General features: G+C 44.7%; 1 protein-coding gene across 4 annotated transcripts in view; it reads right to left on the bottom strand.

Moving 5' to 3' along the window:
* Positions 1–19,362, bottom strand: part of sfmbt2 (Scm like with four mbt domains 2) — a 45,949-nt gene that overhangs the window by 15,996 nt on the left and 10,591 nt on the right. For 2 of the 4 annotated variants that reach the window (XM_083757464.1, XM_083757465.1), the window contains exons 4-14: positions 18,844–19,084; positions 16,793–16,813; positions 9,497–9,585; positions 7,759–8,017; positions 6,058–6,155; positions 4,840–4,941; positions 3,823–4,053; positions 3,526–3,652; positions 2,540–2,653; positions 2,289–2,331; positions 842–909 (exon numbers count right to left, since the gene is read on the bottom strand). In XM_083757464.1, the coding sequence (XP_083613590.1) occupies positions 842–909; positions 2,289–2,331; positions 2,540–2,653; positions 3,526–3,652; positions 3,823–4,053; positions 4,840–4,941; positions 6,058–6,155; positions 7,759–8,017; positions 9,497–9,585; positions 16,793–16,813; positions 18,844–19,084 (1,393 nt within the window). The remainder of the gene's footprint in view (positions 1–841; positions 910–2,288; positions 2,332–2,539; positions 2,654–3,525; positions 3,653–3,822; positions 4,054–4,839; positions 4,942–6,057; positions 6,156–7,758; positions 8,018–9,496; positions 9,586–16,792; positions 16,814–18,843; positions 19,085–19,362) is intronic. The other 2 variants (XM_083757466.1, XM_083757467.1) reach the window with 2 other exon arrangements.

Here is a 19,362-nt window from a genome sequence, read left to right as displayed (position 1 = left end):
AAGTGTGTGTGTGTGTGTGTGTGTGTGTGTGTGTGTGTGCGTGTCCACGTGAAAGTGTGTATGAGTGTAGACAGGTACGGTAAGTGTATAACATCTCGTACATATGCGTGTGCCTAATATATGTCGACCAGCACTACATTACCCGACCAGCGCTACATTAAGCAGGCGACTCCCAAGGGGTTCGCCCATGGAGGTGTCCCCGGAGTCAAACTAGGTAAAAAAAAAAATAATAATCACAGCGAACCGGAGGAACGTGTGGGTCACCATAACGATGCTGCACTCCACCCTCTGATACCGGCAGCACCTGGATCAGCACTGCTCGTGGTGAATAGTAATTAGCCGGTGCGATGAATAATTGAATATGCATTAGCAAGTGGGTGGTATTTTTTTTTTAAAGGGAACGAATCAGGAGGGCAATAGGCCTCGTGGTAACATGCAGTTGCACCCCCCCCCCCCCCCCCCTCACCACCCACCTAGCTTTGTATTTGCACCTTTAACACACACACACACACACACACACACACACACACGCAGCTTATTTCTTTGTTGATGAGGCGAGACAGGGATACAGTGGATTTGCTCAAACTACCGCAGCCTCCCCTGACGGTCGAGAGCCGTGCTGTGAGGGAACATCCACTGATTGTGAAGGGTCGCTGTGAGACTCATGTTCATTCATTAATATGCGGCTCTCGCTGCAGTTTCTGGCTGCTAGAATGCCTCCCGAATCCGCTGCCACCACACAGTTTGCCGGGTCCATATCGGTATGCCCGATATCGTCATTATAGCTCGTTAGCATTAATTGTTGTAATTAAATCATCAGCTATACAAGGATTATCATTACCTGGATCCATGGCAACCGGCTGGCAGAGATTGACAGGGTCCGTCTCCATTGGCTGGGGTGGAGCCAATCTGCAGTGAGGGAAAACATTCAACCAATCAAATTAATTGATGAAGTCGACGACCAGTTAAATCAAAACTGTAAACAGGACGGCCATACACACAATCATTCAACCAATCAATCTACCACTACCACCATATAGCAAAAGTGTTTTTGTTAGATTCAGTTGTGTGTGTGAAACACTATTTGCAGGTCCATGAGTATGAAGAGGGGAGGGGGGGATATTGATGATAGGGTCCCCCTGAAAGGTGAGGAATGGTATTCGTGGTTGGAGGAGATGGCTGACAAAGTATGCCCGTAAAACCTCATACTTCTCTCGCTCTCCGGCAGCCACTTTCCTCGTGTTCCCGGGGGCTGCGTTTGCCGAGCCACCGGTGTAACATGTCATTTGTCAACTAAATCAATCGCGGGGGAACACAATTGGGAATGCCCTGGGAACGCAAGTCCTGCACTAAAAGCCACTGTTTCAATTAACGGCTTGGGAGCGGCTCGCAGCAAGAGAGAGTGGCCTCGGAGCTCACTTGGGTAAACTCCTTGCGTTGCTGTGTCTTCAGTATACGTGTAAAAGGATGGCCAACAATGGACTGGCACTAGTGAGAGGAGGGAGATTAGCATTGACTTGACCATATTCAGTGATGGTGTTTCATATTTATTGAATATTCAATTAAATCCCACCCAAAAAGTAAATAAATACTTCAAAAAGTATTTATTTAAAGACATTTAAGCCTCAGACAAAGCCAACTCTTGTGACAAATCATGACAATAAACACAATGTTTTGACACAATTGAAAGAAGTACCCTGCCCTTTTTTTCTTCTTTCTAATTATTTGGTCGGACCAAAACGTTGTGTTTATAGAGCGGCGCAGTCCCTCCCCCTTTCAGAACAACGAACGGCCCAGGAAATGAAAACGCAATGCATTTCCCCATAGGCAGTTTTTATTTAATTTATTTAAAGACCTTTTAAGCGTTAAATAAAAACTGCCTATGGGGAAATGCATTGCGTTTTCATTTCCTGGGCCGTTCGTTGTTCTGAAAGGGGGAGGGACTGCGCCGCTCTATAGTCATGATTTGTCACAACAAGAGTTGGCTTTGTCCGAGGCTTAAAAGGTCTTTAAAAAAATACTTTTTGAAACGTCAATGGGGAAAATTTATGGGGAATTCTCTTCCGGGCCTGTCGTCGTCATGAAAGGGGGTGGGACTGCGACGGTCTATCTTTTATAACCCTATGGCCTCCACCCAGTGTTTTGAGGATGACTCAAAAATGGCTGCCGTCTGAAATTGATCAATGGCTCCTGGACTGAAATATGCTCTGGTCTGGTGTGATTCTGTGATTGTGCGGGGGAGAGTTTGCAAAAGGTTTGAATTCAGCAGAATTCAGCAAATTTCTTACTGTTTTTCTGGTTGGACAACTGCAATCTTCTTCTGCTTCTGGCCTGAGAAAAGATAAATGAGAGAGCTTGTGAAATTGCAGGAATAAATTGAAATTGCATATCTACTGTGACAGAGAGAGAGAGAGTGTGTGTGTGTGTGTGTGTGTGTGTGTGTGTGTGTGTGTGTGTGTGTGTGTGTGTGTGTGTGTGTGTGTGTGTGTGTGTGTGTGTGTGTGTGTGTGTGTGCATGCGTGCGTGCCTTTATACGCACAGACAGGTTTCAGAGGATGGGTCAGAGGGTAAGCGTTTGCTTCACACCAGCCGACAGGGAAGATATCCATGGACTCCACGTCAATGATACATTCTGACAAGGGCTTAGACACACCTGCAAGAGATGGCTGAGTGAGTTGCTGTAGTCCGGCAGCCGACAGGCTTCTTTTGTTTAAAGTGGGAAATTTTGTATAGTCTTTTTTTATTGGCCTAAGATATTGTCTATATACAAACATACATTCATGAATCCACTTGCTGACCGGCTGTCGGCATTGAGCAATTTTTTTAATTGGGGGTTTATATGTGACCATACCATTAACATCCTATATAAAGGCAAGATTTTCAAATTCATTATGCTTTATAGCATGTGACATGTCAAACTAGGGGGTTGTGGGGGTTTTGCACAAAAAACACTCCTTGGGCTAAAATTGGCCATAGCCACTGTGTGCCCAAATCCCCCAAAATATGCTGACATCATCACATTTGTGATGATTGCAATGGCCGTTTTTAGCCCAAGGAGTGTTTTTTGTGCAAAACTAATGCTTGGAATGGATTCAGAATCATGGTAACCCCCTAGTTTGACATGTCACATGCTACTTAAAAGCATAATGAAATGTTGTCATTTTTGCCTTATATAGGATGTCAATGGTATGCTCACATTCACATATAAATACATATAATACCGACAGCCGGTCAGCAAGTGGATTCATGAATGTATAGTATATGGACAATATTTTAGGCCAATAAAAAAAAATATATATAACAAATTTCCCACCCCACAACCCCGTTTGCCGGACTACTGAGTACAAGTGCACACAAACACCCAGTCAAAAGACACACACACACACACACACACACACACACACACACACACACACACACACACACACACACACACACGTTTTACCTTCCAGACACACACACACACACACACACACACACACACACACACACACACACACACACACACACACACACACGTTTTACCTTCCAGTCGGAGCCACAGCAGGCGTCCCCTGACCTGTGTGACCCGAGCCACACACACCTCTGCTGGTTGGTGAGGGTTCACTGCCTCCAGCCACATGTCCTTGGCAAAACCTCTGCTCTGCCATGTCTAGAACACACACACACACACACACACACACACACACACACACACACACACACACACACAGGAATTTGATGTGGATTTTTCTCAAACGATATTTTTTTGTGCTTTTTTTTTGCTGTGCCAGCCGAGCGAATATGTCCAATGTCCATATTCTTCTCCTGATGTGCCCTTACGTTGGAGAAGCAGGCGTCCGGGGCGGCTTCGGTCCCGCTCTGCTTCAGGTAGTCGGCCCAGTCGAAGTCCTGTCCCCGGTAGCCCCTGGGCCGCTCCAGGCTCACCCCGTTCTTCAGACACCACTGCACCGGCAGGATGCCCGGCCAATCGGCGTGGCACACGGTGGACAGGGGCGTGGCCTCGGGAGAAAGGTCATCCACGGTGACCTGGAAGTAGTTCTCGTTGTAGACCTGCGTGGAGAGAAGCAAAGATGGTGGCTGTTTAGGACGATGGGCCACCCACATTTTCGCCCCCCTCTCCCTCGAAATGGGACACAAATGGCATACAGATAGTCTCCTACGGTAGGTGGGCGTCGTCTTATGTATGTTTATTGTCTCTAGATTTGGTGAGAATGTGTTGCTGGGACAGAAAAAGGTCGACAACAAAGTAGATTTTCTCCTGATTTGTCTATCTGATAAAAATCATATTAGTGTCAGAATTGTGCTACCCGTTGTGAGCTTATTAGCTCAGCTATTTTTGTTGAGTGGTGCAACCACTCCCTTACGGAGCTATGTGTGTGGGTGGGTGCCTGGCTGGGTGGGTATGAGCACGAAAATAGCATGGTTGTTTTTCACCACCTGTGCGCAACCTAACACACACACACACAAACACACACGCACATTATAACTGTACATATGATGATTTTGGGTGTGCCAGTACAATACAGTTACAGTACAGTAGAGGGTACAGTAGAGGGACCACACACGGTAACTGTCATTTCTCAACCGTTTCGGACGTGGAGCGGCTTGCCGGAATCGGCCTGCCCCCCTGGGCGCGTTCCTGGGGGTCTGGATGTTCCGGGGACCCCACGGGGACCCCCACAAGGAGTTGCACCACTCACTTCACATGGGTGTGATTTTAAATAGTCTATGTAATATAGGCATGCGCATGTGGTCGCTTCTTTTGGGCTTGTTTTCATGCTTTTTTCTCTCTGGCAGAATCTGGCCAACACTGTTCGGCGGTTCAGCGTGACTCACCTTGCTGACGGAAACGGGGCAGATGCGGAGCGACATCCACGGAGACACCATTTCCAGTTTCATCCCCTTCTTGAAGCAGTGCTTGGGCAGGTCTACATGGTCCTGACACAGTAACGTCAAAGGCATGTAAGGAACAGGAACATGCGCATGCACACACACACACACACACACACACACACACACACACACACACAGTTTCACACAAGAGTAGCAGATCTACAAGCTCAAAACGCGTCGCTTCACGCCACGCTTCGAGCGTGTCCATCTGCTAAACTTTTGATCTTTTGGAATTTCCATCCTGAAAAACCTCACAACCCTCCAGGTTGTGAGGTTTCCACCCGACAGGAGACTATATGCAAGCATGCAAACATTGTTCAACAAAAGCGGAATCTCTATTCCAGTCAGGCACACGCATAAAGATAGCACGGGGCAGGCATAAATACCACGACGAGCTTATCTCTGCCATATATAGTGCTGCAAATCTAGCTATAATGTTAACATTAACACGGTGGCATATTATGCAGACCCGAATACACACACACACACACACACACACACACACACACCCAAGATAAGAGCAGAGGTGTCTGGACTCTGGCCGTTAATGGAGCCACCCTGATAAGCTGAGGTTATGCGTTTCATATGTATTCTTTTTTTGTATCACCTTTTCAAACCCAATGGACGTGCTCCTTTAGCTAGTGGCATTGTTTGATAATATACAATGGATATAGTTATAGATCATATAACACAGTAAAATCCAGAGCGTCTTTTACACTTTCTGAGTTAAAACCCATTTTGGGCGGGAACCCCTTTTGGTGTTTTAAGCATTATGTTGAAAAATTTGAAAAGCTCATAGCGCGGCACCGAGTGCTATGAGCACAGTAGATCTGCTATTTTTGAAAAATCGTGAAAATGTGCCTCAAATCTTTCAATATATATTCTTTCAGACTTTCAGTTTTTAACTCAAATCTTTGCTTCATGGGGGGGGGGGGTCCCTGGAACAACAGATTTTCAGGCCAATTACATATACTTTTTGGGGTCCTTGACATGAAATATTGAGAACCGCTGATATAACATTATACTATTTCTTTTATTTCGACGTCAGGCCTATATGGGTTAAATTAATGCTCCAGATTTTATTGGGTAAATAGACTGTATCATAGAGCTCAATTAGTAAGAGAGAGAGAGAGAGAGAGCGAGAGATAGAGACTGACTCACCTTGAATACCTCTAGTGGGAGTGGACTCTTCTGTGCTTGGTCCTGTGCTGTCTCCAGGGCCTGCTGCCACTCGGGGGCGCTCTTTAGCGAGCGCAGCTCTGAGGGGCGAGCACACAGAGAGCAGGAAGAAGAGTCAACATTTCTTCTGAAGCTCACGCTGTCAGAGCGAAACCCACCACGCTTAACATTAGACACACACACACACACACACACACACACACACACACACACACTAATGTGATTGTCAAATTAGTCATGAGTTTCATTTGTTGTCAGTTTCCAGTGGTGGAAAAAGTACTCAAATGCTTTACTTACTAAATGTGTCAGGACACCAAAAAAAACGACTTTTGCCTTACATTTTCACTGTGTCGTTTGTGAAAGGGAACAATGCTATGACGCAATTTGCTCATACGCTTGTGGATTCAGAGCTTTCTGCGGTTACTGTAGCTATTTCTGCGTACTTCCAGTTTCTGGGTATAGAAAAGGAATGTTTGGCGCACTCATTATCTGTTCGATTTCTGCGACATGATGTAGGCATATCTAATAAATATTTAGTGCGTGCGTGTATTCATCATATTTAATATTTCAAGCCTCGCAGTCCCTGCATCCTGTTGTGTATAGATAAAGAACCTCTCGTGGATGCCCTGAGTGCTGTGGCTATGAGAGCTCAGTGAAGGGCTTGCGATTGTCCTCTCCTCTCTATAGGTCTCCATAAGAGGGAGAGAGACGAGGAGCAGGACAGCAAGAGTGCTCCGATAACAGCGCGAGAGGGTAGGAGGGGGGGGAGAAGTGGGAATCAGGAGGAAAAGAAAGGTTTAACCCATTCTGGACGGGGAACCCCCTTTAGATGTTGAAAAATGGCAGATCTAAGCTTGTAGATCTGCTATTTTTGAAAAATCGTGAAAATGTGGCGCAAATCTTTGAATATATACTCTTTCAGAGCGAACGTTTTTAACGCAAATCTTTGCATCTGGGGGAGTCCCTGGAACAACATATTTCCAGATGAGGGTCGGCGGCCAATTACATATATGTTTGGGGGTCCTGGACATGAAAATGTTTGAGAATGAATGTCTGACATAGAAGAATTTAGAAGACATTTGTAGAATCGGCCTCAGTCCCAAATGGGTTACTATAAGGAGCATGGGCAGGGGAGAGGAGGAAGGATGGATGCAGACGAACATGTTCGTATCTAAAGCTTTACACCAAATATGAAACGGTTTAGCCGAAAATCAGCTTTTAACTTTGGTCCGGTTGCTAGGCAACGCCTCCGTCACCCCCCAGCACCAGGATTTATGCACACGGCCCCCCATTTACCTCCAGTCAAAGTAGGATTGTCTATGCCTCGTATCTCTGACACTACGATCGCTCCCAACATTACAATGGTGGCCTCCGAGCCGGGAAAGCGGAAATGAAAGTGACCAAATATAGCAAAATAACTACTCTCTTCTGCCACCTGGCACAGAATTTAAGTACAATTTTGAGGTACTTTTAATTGAGGCATTTTCATTTTTAGATGCTTCATACACCAATACTTCTCAGGGGTAAATGTGTACTTTCTATTCCACTACAATTATTTGAAGTCACTTCAAAGCGTACAATTTAGCCCAATTTTATACGCAGTTGAAAATAGACGATCTCCAACAAGTGCCCCCCGGCGTCTACCCCGCATGTGATGGCCTGATCGGTCGGTGTCCTCCTCACCTGTCGGCGGCTCCACTGAGAGGCGGTTCTCCCGGGCCCAGCCCAGTGGGCGGAGCCTGATGTCCAGGTAGAACAGCCAGACGTCCTCCTGATGGGCGCCGCCGCCGTCGTCGTCGATGCCGACGCGATGCAGGCGGAGCCTGCCGCCCACGTTCTGGAGGACGCGGACCGGCCAGTACAGCGCCGGGTCCGCTAGGTCCCGGAGCTCCAGGAGAGATCCCTCCACGATCAGGTCCACCGTGTTCTTACCTCTCTGGGGCTGAGGGGGGGGGCAGAAATGGAGGAGTGAGACAGAGAGACAAAGAGAGAGAGAGAGAGAGGGAGAGAGGGAGAGAGGGAGAGAGGGAGAAGACGGAGAGAAGGAAATAGAGAGGGTGAAATTGTCAGAGGACAAATTGTAGAGGACAGCGAGAGAGATTATGGGAGAAGAGAGAAAAAGAGAGAGAAAACAAAAAGGAAATAGGAGAGGGAGGGAGGGAGGGCGAGAAAGATGATTGATTACAAGGAAGGAGAGAGGGGGGGGAAAGACCTCTGGTGGTTTCTCCTCAGAGAAAGGGGAACTGGATATATCAGTGGTGCCCTGAAGACGATCTGAACGAATCATGTGTGTTAAAGCTGCAATCCACAACATGTATGTCCTACGAGTCGGGATTCTCAACCCGGGTCTCCCAAATCGCTTGACTGCATGGGGGAGTATGTTGCACTTACTGTATGAGCTTCGGGCTGAACATTTCTCAATGGAAGAGTAGGGAGACCGCCTCCAACCACTGCATATGTGCTACTTTATTGCGTTAACGTACTCTTATCCTAAAAAAGATTGGTTGAAATATTGTTTTATGCATTAAGATAAGTTACGGATTGCAGCTTTAAAAGGAGAATTCCATACTAGAAGGCTTTTTTACCTTTATTTGTAGTCGTTACGTCCCCACCAAAGAGGTCCAGGTGTTATTTTGTGCAAAAGCGCATTATTGGCTATTTCCCCTACCATAAGCCCTCAATGAATTGAATTGAATTGCATTGAATTGAATGGGGCTATGGGGTGTTGTGCTAATTTGCTTATTTCCATCGGTTTTTTTTGTATATATTCTCGCGGCACACTTCACTACTTATTTCGATGGAAATAAGCGAATTAGCACAACAACCCAACCCAACTAGGGTGGCCACCTGCAAGACCTCAGAAAGGAGGACACTTTTGCGGGGCTCGCTCCCGGCATATTTGGTTCATTTATCTCTGCATTAACTCTACTAGAGTCAGTGATTGTGAGAGCACACATTCCACAACAAACAAACCAACCCTCCAACTGGCAGTGTTGCCAGGTTTTGGAAGAGAAACGAGCAACCATGTCTATTAAAACAAGCCCAAAGTCGCTTATAATTAAGTGGACATGGCAACACTCTCTCTGTTTATGACAGTGAGAGTGTGGCTGGCTGGCTCGCTGCGGAGCGGAGCAGCGCTGCAGAGATTTTAATACTGAGCGAGACGACGTAAATGACAGTTATGACACAAGCACTGTATATCACAAAAAAACTGACAATTATGTGTCCGGCCAGAGGTTGAGGTGGGAGGAGGACAGGTGGGTCTAAAACCGGACTGTCCATAGGGGAAATAGCCAATAATGCACTTTTGCACAAAATAACACCTGGACCTCTTTGGTAACAACTACAAATAAAGGTAAGAAAGCCTTCTAGTATGGAATTCTCCTTTAAGGACCATCTGGGTTTGGACATTCATTCTCACCCCTTCCAGTACGTGGGCAGGTGCCGTCCTGGCGCCGGTCAGGTCCTTAACGAGGAACTCTGTCCAGTCGCTGTGCTTCTCTTTAATGGCTGCAAGACAACAGCACAGCACCACACAATGTATAAAATCCCGACCCTTACGGGTCCATTTGGTTGCATTTGTACACTCCTGGAGATACAAATGGATAGATTAACATTGATTACAGTGCAAGCAAGGGCCAAAGCAAAAACTCTCTACTACAGTACAGGGAGGTGATGGTATCGCATGATGAATAATTGTGTTTTTGTTTTGCAAATGGAAGTGTTGTCGATACGAGTACAAGCATGCACACATGAGTGCATGCACACGTACCCATGCACAGACACCGACACACACACCGACACACACACACACACACACACACACAGCAGGTGTAATGCAGCCACACTTTCTTGAGGCCGGCTCATTTCAAATAGGATAGGTCTCCGTGTTCCGCTTCCCATTTCCCACAATGCAACGGTGTGTTTGTACAATTTACGGCGCACCATTGTGGCTTTTGATTTGCTATCGTCGGGCCCACTATTCGCTTGGGTGTGCTTTTGTCTCTTCCCGAACACACAGCACTTCCTTGGAATGCAGTGAGACGGCAACTAACATGATGTCCTCCTAGTCAGCATCTTCTCTTGGAAAAAAACACTGTGAACATGCTGCCAAATACTGAACTGTACTTCCACAGCAATGGAACTGTGCCAAGTGAATCATGATTACAGACAGCTACCGGTGGGGGGTGGGGAGGGGGGGGATTATAGAGGAAGAATGGATGTGTACTGTAATTATTGTGACATCACTTTAATGGAGAATGAGTACCACTATGAGTTTATTGTCCTTCATATCATGATTTGTGTTTAAAAGTATAGTCAACCACTTAAGCCCTATTTAAAAAATTAGTAAAACAATTCTAAATCATTAAAAACAACTTGCAGATAAGACGTTTGAGCTTGTAGATATGCTTATTTTGAATAAATAAATAAATTACATTACACTAATAAATGTTGATTTGGGGGTCCTTGACACGAAAAGGTTTGGGAACCACTGCCATAAGGGATGGGTGGTAAAACAAGAATAATAAATACAATTTGATAACTCATTCATTCAGCGTAATGTCATTACGGCCCTTTCAGTTCTGATAGAGGCCCCCAAACTGTATTGAGTGAAATACTAAAGTCTACCATAGCACATTCCAGATAAAGAAAACCTCTTGGGAATTACAGTTATTTGGACGAGTGAAATGTCTACACTGCAGTATTGGAATAACTTTGAAATGTTGTAACTATCTGAATATTTATGAACATTTCTTTGCTATCATTGATAGCTGGCATTTTAATTTAGGAAATTCCTAAATCACTTCAGAAGCAAAACAATTTAATATGTTTTGTATTTTAATTTTCTATTTTGTGCTTGCTCAGTTCTGATATAGTGATGTCTGAGGCTTGAATAAGCATGGTTTAGGGTTAGGATGTCTTTAAACCTGCTCAAAATGCAGATTCGGATAGGGAACTATCTATACACGTTCACTCAGGTCCTCAGACAGAGCCCTCCTTGAGCCCCCTACAGCCCAGCTCATCACAAAGGGTGGCAGGGCATTTGCAATTCGGAACGCCCTACATATTAATTTAAGACTTGCAAAATCTGTGTCATGTTTTAAATCCCTTCTGAAAAACACACACGGAAAAACCACCTTCTCTTAATTTCCTTTTGCATACCTATTATGTGTATGCTTTCATTTTGTGCTTGCTGTTATTCACTGATATCTTGTTGTAGCTGTGATTACATTGTTGTCTTGAAATGTGCTATATAAATAAATTCATTATCATTATCATTATACATAAAACATAATTGACTGGTTCTCTGGTCAACATCATTATGTCTTCCTGGTGTTTCAGGACTCCAGGGCCCAGCCTGAATCAAATGAGCAGTCATGGAATTTTCCAGCAAATAAATCAATATGTGGATATGAGAGATATGGCACTTCCCTGTGACGGTAAAATATGAATGGTCAATGTTTTGTTTGACTAAGGACTCTCGTCACTGTTTGTATTAAATGTGTGTTTTTCCCCTGTACAATGATTTTATTTCCTCCACATCACTGGAAACATAGGGAATGGGAACATACATGCACAAAAAGTGGTTTGTCCATATGCGTCAGGCATTGCACACACACACACACACACACACACACACACACACACACACACACACACACAAGTCCTGTTGATCGCAGGCAGAAATAGATAAACTATTCCTGCTTGTAGAAGCAACTCAAAGGCTGGCAGGTTGGCAGCAGGAGAAGCGTCAAGTCTCTGAACTTCAATCTACCTCGCCCTCTCTCATTTTCTCGCCTTTCCCGTTATACCACGCTTTGTGTGTATGAATAATAATCTATTTATCTCTCTGTCCCTGAGGTGGTACACATTTAGAGGCAAAAGCTTGACTTCCACGCCACAATAGCTGCATAATTAACCACTTAATATACATCATTTATATGTCGAATCTAGAACCTCACAACGCATTCCACCGCAGTGGGTTGTGAGCTTGTAGTATTGTACATTGGCCATTTTTGCCATTTCTGATAGATCATGACAAAAATGGAAAAAATATGTCACATGATCAAAATAGGGACATCACCTGAAGGAGAAATTAAAAAGTGTGTTCTCCGTCGTCCGCTAGTCTCGGCCTTCACTGGCGCACCGCGCAGATACTGTAGCTAAACACTCGTGAAGGAAGGGAGGGGGGAAAAAAACTGTAATTTGCACATTCCATTTGTGTAAATATGTGCCCATTGTGTAAATATGTGCAACGGCGACCTATTCTAAAGCTTTACTTCAGATTATCGGCGTGATAATTAAAGAACAATCATCTGGCTGGCATCACGTAGTGTATGTTTTTAAGCCTTGATCGCAGCGACACAACAAATCCTAATCAGATCGAGTTACCGCGGGAGCAAATGACACTTCATTCCATCTGCTCATCTTTTAATGACGTAAAGTAAGCCACATGGAGATGAAGTATCCAGTGCCAGTGGCCAAGAACTCACTGCATGCTTCCACCACTTAAACTCTAGCATCGGTATTCTGTGGAAAACTCTTGCAGAACACCCTGTACTTGATTATATTAAGTTACTGTAGGAGAACAAAAACAGCTAACGACGGAGGCGCTCGGGTTAGCGAGTCACCACGCCGAACGTTTCGAATCTGCTTCAGCTGACTCGGTGCCGCTCATTCAATCGGGACAGAATTGAGGATTTCAGTTCTACAAGGTCACTTGGAGATTTTCAGCGAATATATTTAATATAGAGCAAAAACAGAAGATACACCGAGGACGGTGTTGCTCAGTAAAGTATCCGATCTGCAAGCCCACAACGTGTTGTGAGTTTGTAGTTCAGCTATTTGTGTTGTGAGCGTGTAGTTCAGCTATTTGTGTTGTGAGCTTGTAGTGCAGCTATTTGTGTTGTGAGCTTGTAGTGCAGCTATTTGTGTTGTGAGCTTGTAGTGCAGCTATTTGTGTTGTGAGCTTGTAGTGCAGCTATTTCGGCAAGCGACACAATCATACGATTAAGTATGAATAAGGCTTTAGTCGTTTAACCTCTTAAATCCCAGTAAATCAGATTCCCAACTTACTGTAGGGCACTATTAGGCCCCCTCCTTTTTTCACTTCTCATTAAATATTTTCACCAAATGTTAGACACGGAATAGGGATGCTAGCGTAACAACCTATTTTCCATTTCAACCCGCATTTATTTTTAATCCCACGATTTATGTAACCCATTTGTTTCCACCCAGTGTCAATTGTCTAATGTAGTCCTGGGCGCTACACTCCCTCTGCCAACCTGGGGAGAGCAACGGACTGACCTCATGCTTCCTGCAGTTTCTCAAACAGACAAGGAGCCCAATGAACAGATGAGTATGCAGAGACACGAATTCAAGGGTCTTAAAACACACAATTCTTGTTTTTATTAAAAGACATCGCTCACTGTTGTGATAGGCTTAATGATGCATGGGCTGCTTTAGAATGGGAAAACCCCACATTGTTAACTATTAACATATTTTATAGCTGGCGTTCATGACGAGGTACGGGGTATCAGAGCAATTTGTTTAACTATGAATTACCTTGGTGAACGGAGAGCACTAAACAGTCTCACGGGAACTGATTGTGTGTGTGTGTGTGTGTGTGTGTGTGTGTGTGTGTGTGTGTGTGTGTGTGTGTGTGTGTGTGTGTGTGCTTGTATTACTATACTTGCGAGGGGTTTAATGTCCCCACAAGTTTGAGAAATAGACTTTGTGAGGACACTTTCTGGTCCTCAGAACAAATATTTCACACGAGATTCAGGTTGGGTTTGGGGTTAGGATTAGACATTTAGCTGGTGGGGATATAGGTTAAGGTTGGAGGAGTTATGCAGATTTACACTATATGCCCTGCGCATATAGGCTACTACACTGAAAATAGCATATCTACAAGTTCACAACATGCTTGCTGTGAGCTTGTACGTCAGCTATGTTCGGTGTGTGTGCGCGACACTGGCACGCCACTAAGAATAACTCAGGCTTCAGTGTTGGGGTTAAAATGGTAAAAGAAATGGTGAAATAGCATTCATAACATAACTGTGTGTGTGTGTGTGTGTGTGTGTGTGTGTGTGTGTGTGTGTGTGTGTGTGTGTGTGTGTGTGTGTGTGTGTGTGTGTGTGAGGGGTTAAGAGGGTGCATGCTTACACATTTGTTCAAAGGAAATGCTGAGGAAATGCAAGTTGCCTTTGATTCTGAAACCTGCTCGAGTAGCATAGTGGCAGCGTATGAAAATGAAGCTTATCGAAAGCTTAAAGGACCACTTTTCAACCTATCTTTATATAATAGGTCCTCACTAATAATCATGAAAAAATGGCGCAATTTTTTTCTACTCAGTCTGTGTCTCATAGGAGGGCTGTGGGCAATTCAGAAACCGTCTTCCAGTGACATCATCGATGGGGAATACAAGCTAATAGAAACTGCAGGCTTTCCAGTCCTGAAAAGTTGCAATGCGAAAATGGAAGCCATCATTCTCACGATAATGAAAATCTAAACATTTTTGTAAAAAAAGTTTAAAAAAATAATCTGCCTAATGATGATGTCACTGGAAGACGGTTTCTAAACTGCCCACAACCCTCCTATGAGACACAGACTGAGTAGAAAAAAATCGTGCCATTTTTTCATGATTATTAGTGAGGACCTATTATATGAAGATAGGTTGAAAAGTGGTGAAGTGGTCCTTTAACAAAAGTGCAATGCACAAACACTAGGCATGTAACGATATATCGTATATCGATTTAAATTGATATGAATCAGTTTAATACAAATCTTCAACAAATAAAAAATAAATATATATATTTTTTTATGTGGGCTAGTGAATTATGGTGTGTGTGAAATGTGAGCTTTAATAATATTCCAACATATTCAAGTGCTTTTGGAAAGAAAGCTTTCAGTATAGCACTGCAGAGCTGTGTCTGTGACTGTGCCCAGGTGATGGTCGTTGATGCTCATTAATACATCAAGGAAGGCAATTATGTTTCTGCACTGTCAAATAGGTCTACATCTAACGCCAGGGCTCCACTGGGCGCATTTGGGCGCGTTGCGTCACGCGTGCGTGCGTCAAAAAACGAACCGGTTCAATTTTATGGTGACGGAGACGCGACGCAACGCGGGCAGTGGAGCCACCCTCCATTGATTAAATGGGCACATTCCCGACGCTGACGGAGACGCGACGGAGATGCGCCCAGTGGAGCCCTGGCGTAAGATGCCACCAAAGAAATGTTAACTCGAGTTAGGTTCTAAACAAGAAAGCATGTTTACAGTTGTTGCACAGAAATTAAGTAATTTGACATGAAAAGTAATGCTATAGTTTTGCAATGTAGTTAAATAGAAATTGTGAAAAAAGCTCGGGGGGGAGATAAATCATTAAAATAAAAACAATTGTGTATTGTGAAAGATCGTATCGTGAACCTCATATCGTGATACGTATCGTATCGTGAGTTGAGTGTATCGTTACATGCCTAACAAACGCACACATAAACACACACGCAAGCTAACTTTACTCTACTACAGCAAGCTTATGGAAATCAAGTGGTCATGATGGGCGGGCTGGTCACTTGGGAATCAGACTAGACCAGACCCGTCTGTTCCTGACTGGTTGACTACCCATAGTGTCTCCCTGGGACTCCACTGTCATTGGAGGAATTCCAGAATGCCACCTCTGTCACTTCTGCCAGCACAGGATTAACTCTCTTTTAGCGCGCACACGCACACGCACGCGCACGCACACACACACACACACACACACGTGCAGAGCCATCTCTCTCTGGGCTCTGGCAGGAAGCAGTGTGGTGAATGCATTATGTAAATGTCCTGCATCGGGCTCTGTACAGCGAGCAGCCACTTATCACATGATCAAACTTGTGACATAACCTAAAAAGTGCTCTGCATTAACGTATAGATTCGCACGCACAGCGTGGGAGATTCAGGGAGTGTACTCCAGAACGTGGAGGTGTTAACGTCTCAGCCCTGTCTGAACAAGTTCAGAGCCCAAACAGCGACCCCGGGGCCTAACACATGGTTAATTTAACAAGTCCACTGAGCAGAGTCGACGTAGGACCTGATTGATTTGAATTGATATATCCTTCCTCACTGGCTTGACTTGTTCCGCCTGATTTGAGGGTTTTTCTATTTCGATAAACTATTTGCACATATAGGCCTCTACACATGCACACAGAATGCAGAGTGTTGGATATGAGAGCAGCCCTGTTTGTCAAAACCTCAATGTTTCTCACTGAGCTAGCCTGCGACGCTTGCATCAGTTATCACACAGCCACAGCTTGGCCTTGGAAGAGCGGGCAAAAGTGTGTGTGTGTGTGTGTGTGTGTGTGTGTGTGTGTGTGTGTGTGTGTGTGTGTGTGTGTGTGTGTGTGTGTGTGTGTTGTGTGTGCGCGCGCGCGCATGCATGCACACACACATGTGAGAGGTATTATCATGCTGGTACTATAAGATACCCTCGTTCAAATCCTCACTTATAGGAGAGAGTTCACTACATAGGAGACACAGAGAACAGTCACATGCACAAGGGGGCGGGGCATAACAGCTGAGGCGACTTCCTGTACAGTAGCAGAGAGAGGGAAACAGTGGAAGCATACTATACTTGCCACACTAATGTTAATACAGAGTTTCTCCAGAGACGGCAACTATAGTCAGGTATAGCATGGCAAGTTAGTCAGATGCTGTGGTAAAAGCAGCTTACCTTTTCTTAGGTAAATGTTATCTGAGAACAAAGCAAAAAAGAAAGAAAAAAAACAGAAATAAAGATGGTAACTGTAACACACACACAGTATGCAGTGAAATAAAAATGAAACGCGCGCACGCACGCACGCACGCACGCACGCACGCACGCACACACACACACACACACACACACACACACACACACACACACACACACACACACACACACACACACACACACACACACACACACACACACACACACACACACACACACACACACACACACACACAGTATTTTGGTGTGCTCCTCGCTGACACAATAACAGACTCACACTGACTATGTGAAACATGGCGCAAAGAAGGAAGCAGAGACTAGTTTACTTTGCGTCGTGTTAGTAACATGGCAGTGCAGTGTCCAGGGGGGGGGGGGGGACGACGACACACTTAAATGTTTTTCATTGTTCATAGTGCCATTAACATGATATAATGCCTGAGTGAGAGCTTTTCAGAAATAAAACATGTTCGTTAGTAATACCTACTGTCTGCCCTGACCACAGTAAGAGATGGATGGCTTGTTTTTTTTTAATTGATAAACCAAAATTTTTTATTTACGTTTTTATAATCAATGCCAACTGTAGCAACCATGACACACATTCCTACAGAAATCGACAGGACACCATCGTTAATTGAGAAATAGAGCCGTTTGCAAACACAGCCGTTTGTGAATAAAGTTTAGTGTAGTTTAGCTTAGTTTAGTTCTTTAGCGTAGCAATACAAAAATGCAGTGATTAAAAAAAGACGAAAGACAAAAAAACAGAAGGAATTGAAACTAATGTTGAAATCATTATTTGTTTGGTTATAGGTGAGGTTGCAGCAGCTGCTACAAAGGCAAAAAAAAAGGAGGAAGTTGATGCAAAGACCCAAAGTGGAGTGAAAAGGACAAATGGAGCCGGTGCGAGGGTGAGGACACCCGTGTCAGGTGGAAACATATCCAGGTCGTCTCCATGACAACGGCAGCACATACAATCCATCAGCAAGGAAGTGTCGGGGAAATAAATGGCCTGAACACAACTAGGGCGGGTGAGTCATCTATCTAGAGCAGTGGTTTTCACCCAGTGGTCCGGGGACCACCAGTGGGCCTCGAGGGGGTTCCAGGTGGACCCCAGCCAAATGACGGGAGAGTTGTTAACCACATGGACCCTTATTACGGTATATCTTTAACTCTCAAGAGTAACTCCATTACTTAATTTACAAGAAGTCTACACAAAAGATAATGTAAAATAATTGTTATTTCAACGTTTGCCTGTTATCTCTCCTAATGGTACCAACGTCATCAATACAGCATGGAATTGTGGGCAAACTCTTATCCAACAACAACAAAATTATTTAGTTTCGGGTCTGCGAGTCTAAATCTCACCAAGTGGTGGTCCGTGGCTCAAAAGCCGAATAAATAATGGGCCTTGATATGAAAAATTTTGAAAACCACTGAGCCGGGGTCCACCGGTGGGCTGTGAGGGTATTGCAAGTATGGGCCCGCCCCAAATAATTGGCAAAACACTAGGGTGGAAATATCTTCGCTGTAAAAGCTTTTGTTTTTGTTGTTTCAACAGTGTTACTGTGACATGAGAAACAGTGGTGTAGAATCGGTAAAGCTATAATGGAAGGCCTTTTACACCTTTCTTACATGTTTTTATTTTAATTTCTTTAGGTGTGGTGGCAGTCTAAACTGCAATAGATTACCCTGGTGAAGGAAGGGGGTGATTGTTCTTGTGTTTAACGTAGCTGAGGTTACATGGTTTTAAATGGGATGCAGCGTGTGCGTGTGTGTGTGTGTGTGTGTGTGTGTGTGTGTGTGTGTGTGTGTGTGGGGGGGGGGGGGGTGTAGTGTATGGGTGGGTGTGTAGTTAGTAAGATGATTGAAAGCTTCGTGAACAACCTGTCTTTCCACTTTAGTATCTCAGCTTACACAATGCCTTTTTTCTTTGGAAAATGCATGCATGCGTGTGGGCGCGTGTGCGTGTGCGTGTGTGTGTGTGTGTGTGCATATGTTCTCTTCTTCATACATACCTTCGGGTGGCATGAGGGTTTTGTCGTTCTGGGCACACCAGCCGATGGGGTGGAGCTCGGCGTTCATGACGTCGCACCAGAAGTCGGCCTTGCGGTCGTCCCCGTAGCCGCTGAAGCGCAGCAGCAGCAGCTGGCCACAGGTGGTGATGATGGTGGCCACCCAGTACGTGTCCGGGCTGCTCTTATTAGCCACCTCCAGCTTCATGCCGGGCTGGAAGCTGCTCTGCAGGCTCATCTCCACCTGCCAATTAAGGGGAGCCACCCAGAGAGCAACAGGTTTAGCTCATTTAGGGCTGAGGCCGATTAAAACAAAAATACAGTTTTCTGAACAGTTTTCTGAAAAACCTATGTTTCAGTCAGTCGTTCTCAAAACATTTTCATGTCAAGGACCCCCAAATATATATGTAATTAATTGGCCGCCGACCCCCATGTGAAAATGTGTTTTTACAGGGACCCCCCTAGAAGCAAAGATTTGAGTTAAAAACATTAGTTCTGAAAGAATATATATTCAAAGATTTG

This window comes from Protomyctophum parallelum (assembly GCF_964188405.1).
Source record: "Protomyctophum parallelum genome assembly, chromosome: 22".
In the NCBI taxonomy this organism is placed as follows: domain Eukaryota; kingdom Metazoa; phylum Chordata; class Actinopteri; order Myctophiformes; family Myctophidae; genus Protomyctophum; species Protomyctophum parallelum.
The sequence above is the reverse complement of the archived record's forward strand: the minus strand, read 5'-3'. Positions and strand labels throughout refer to the sequence as shown.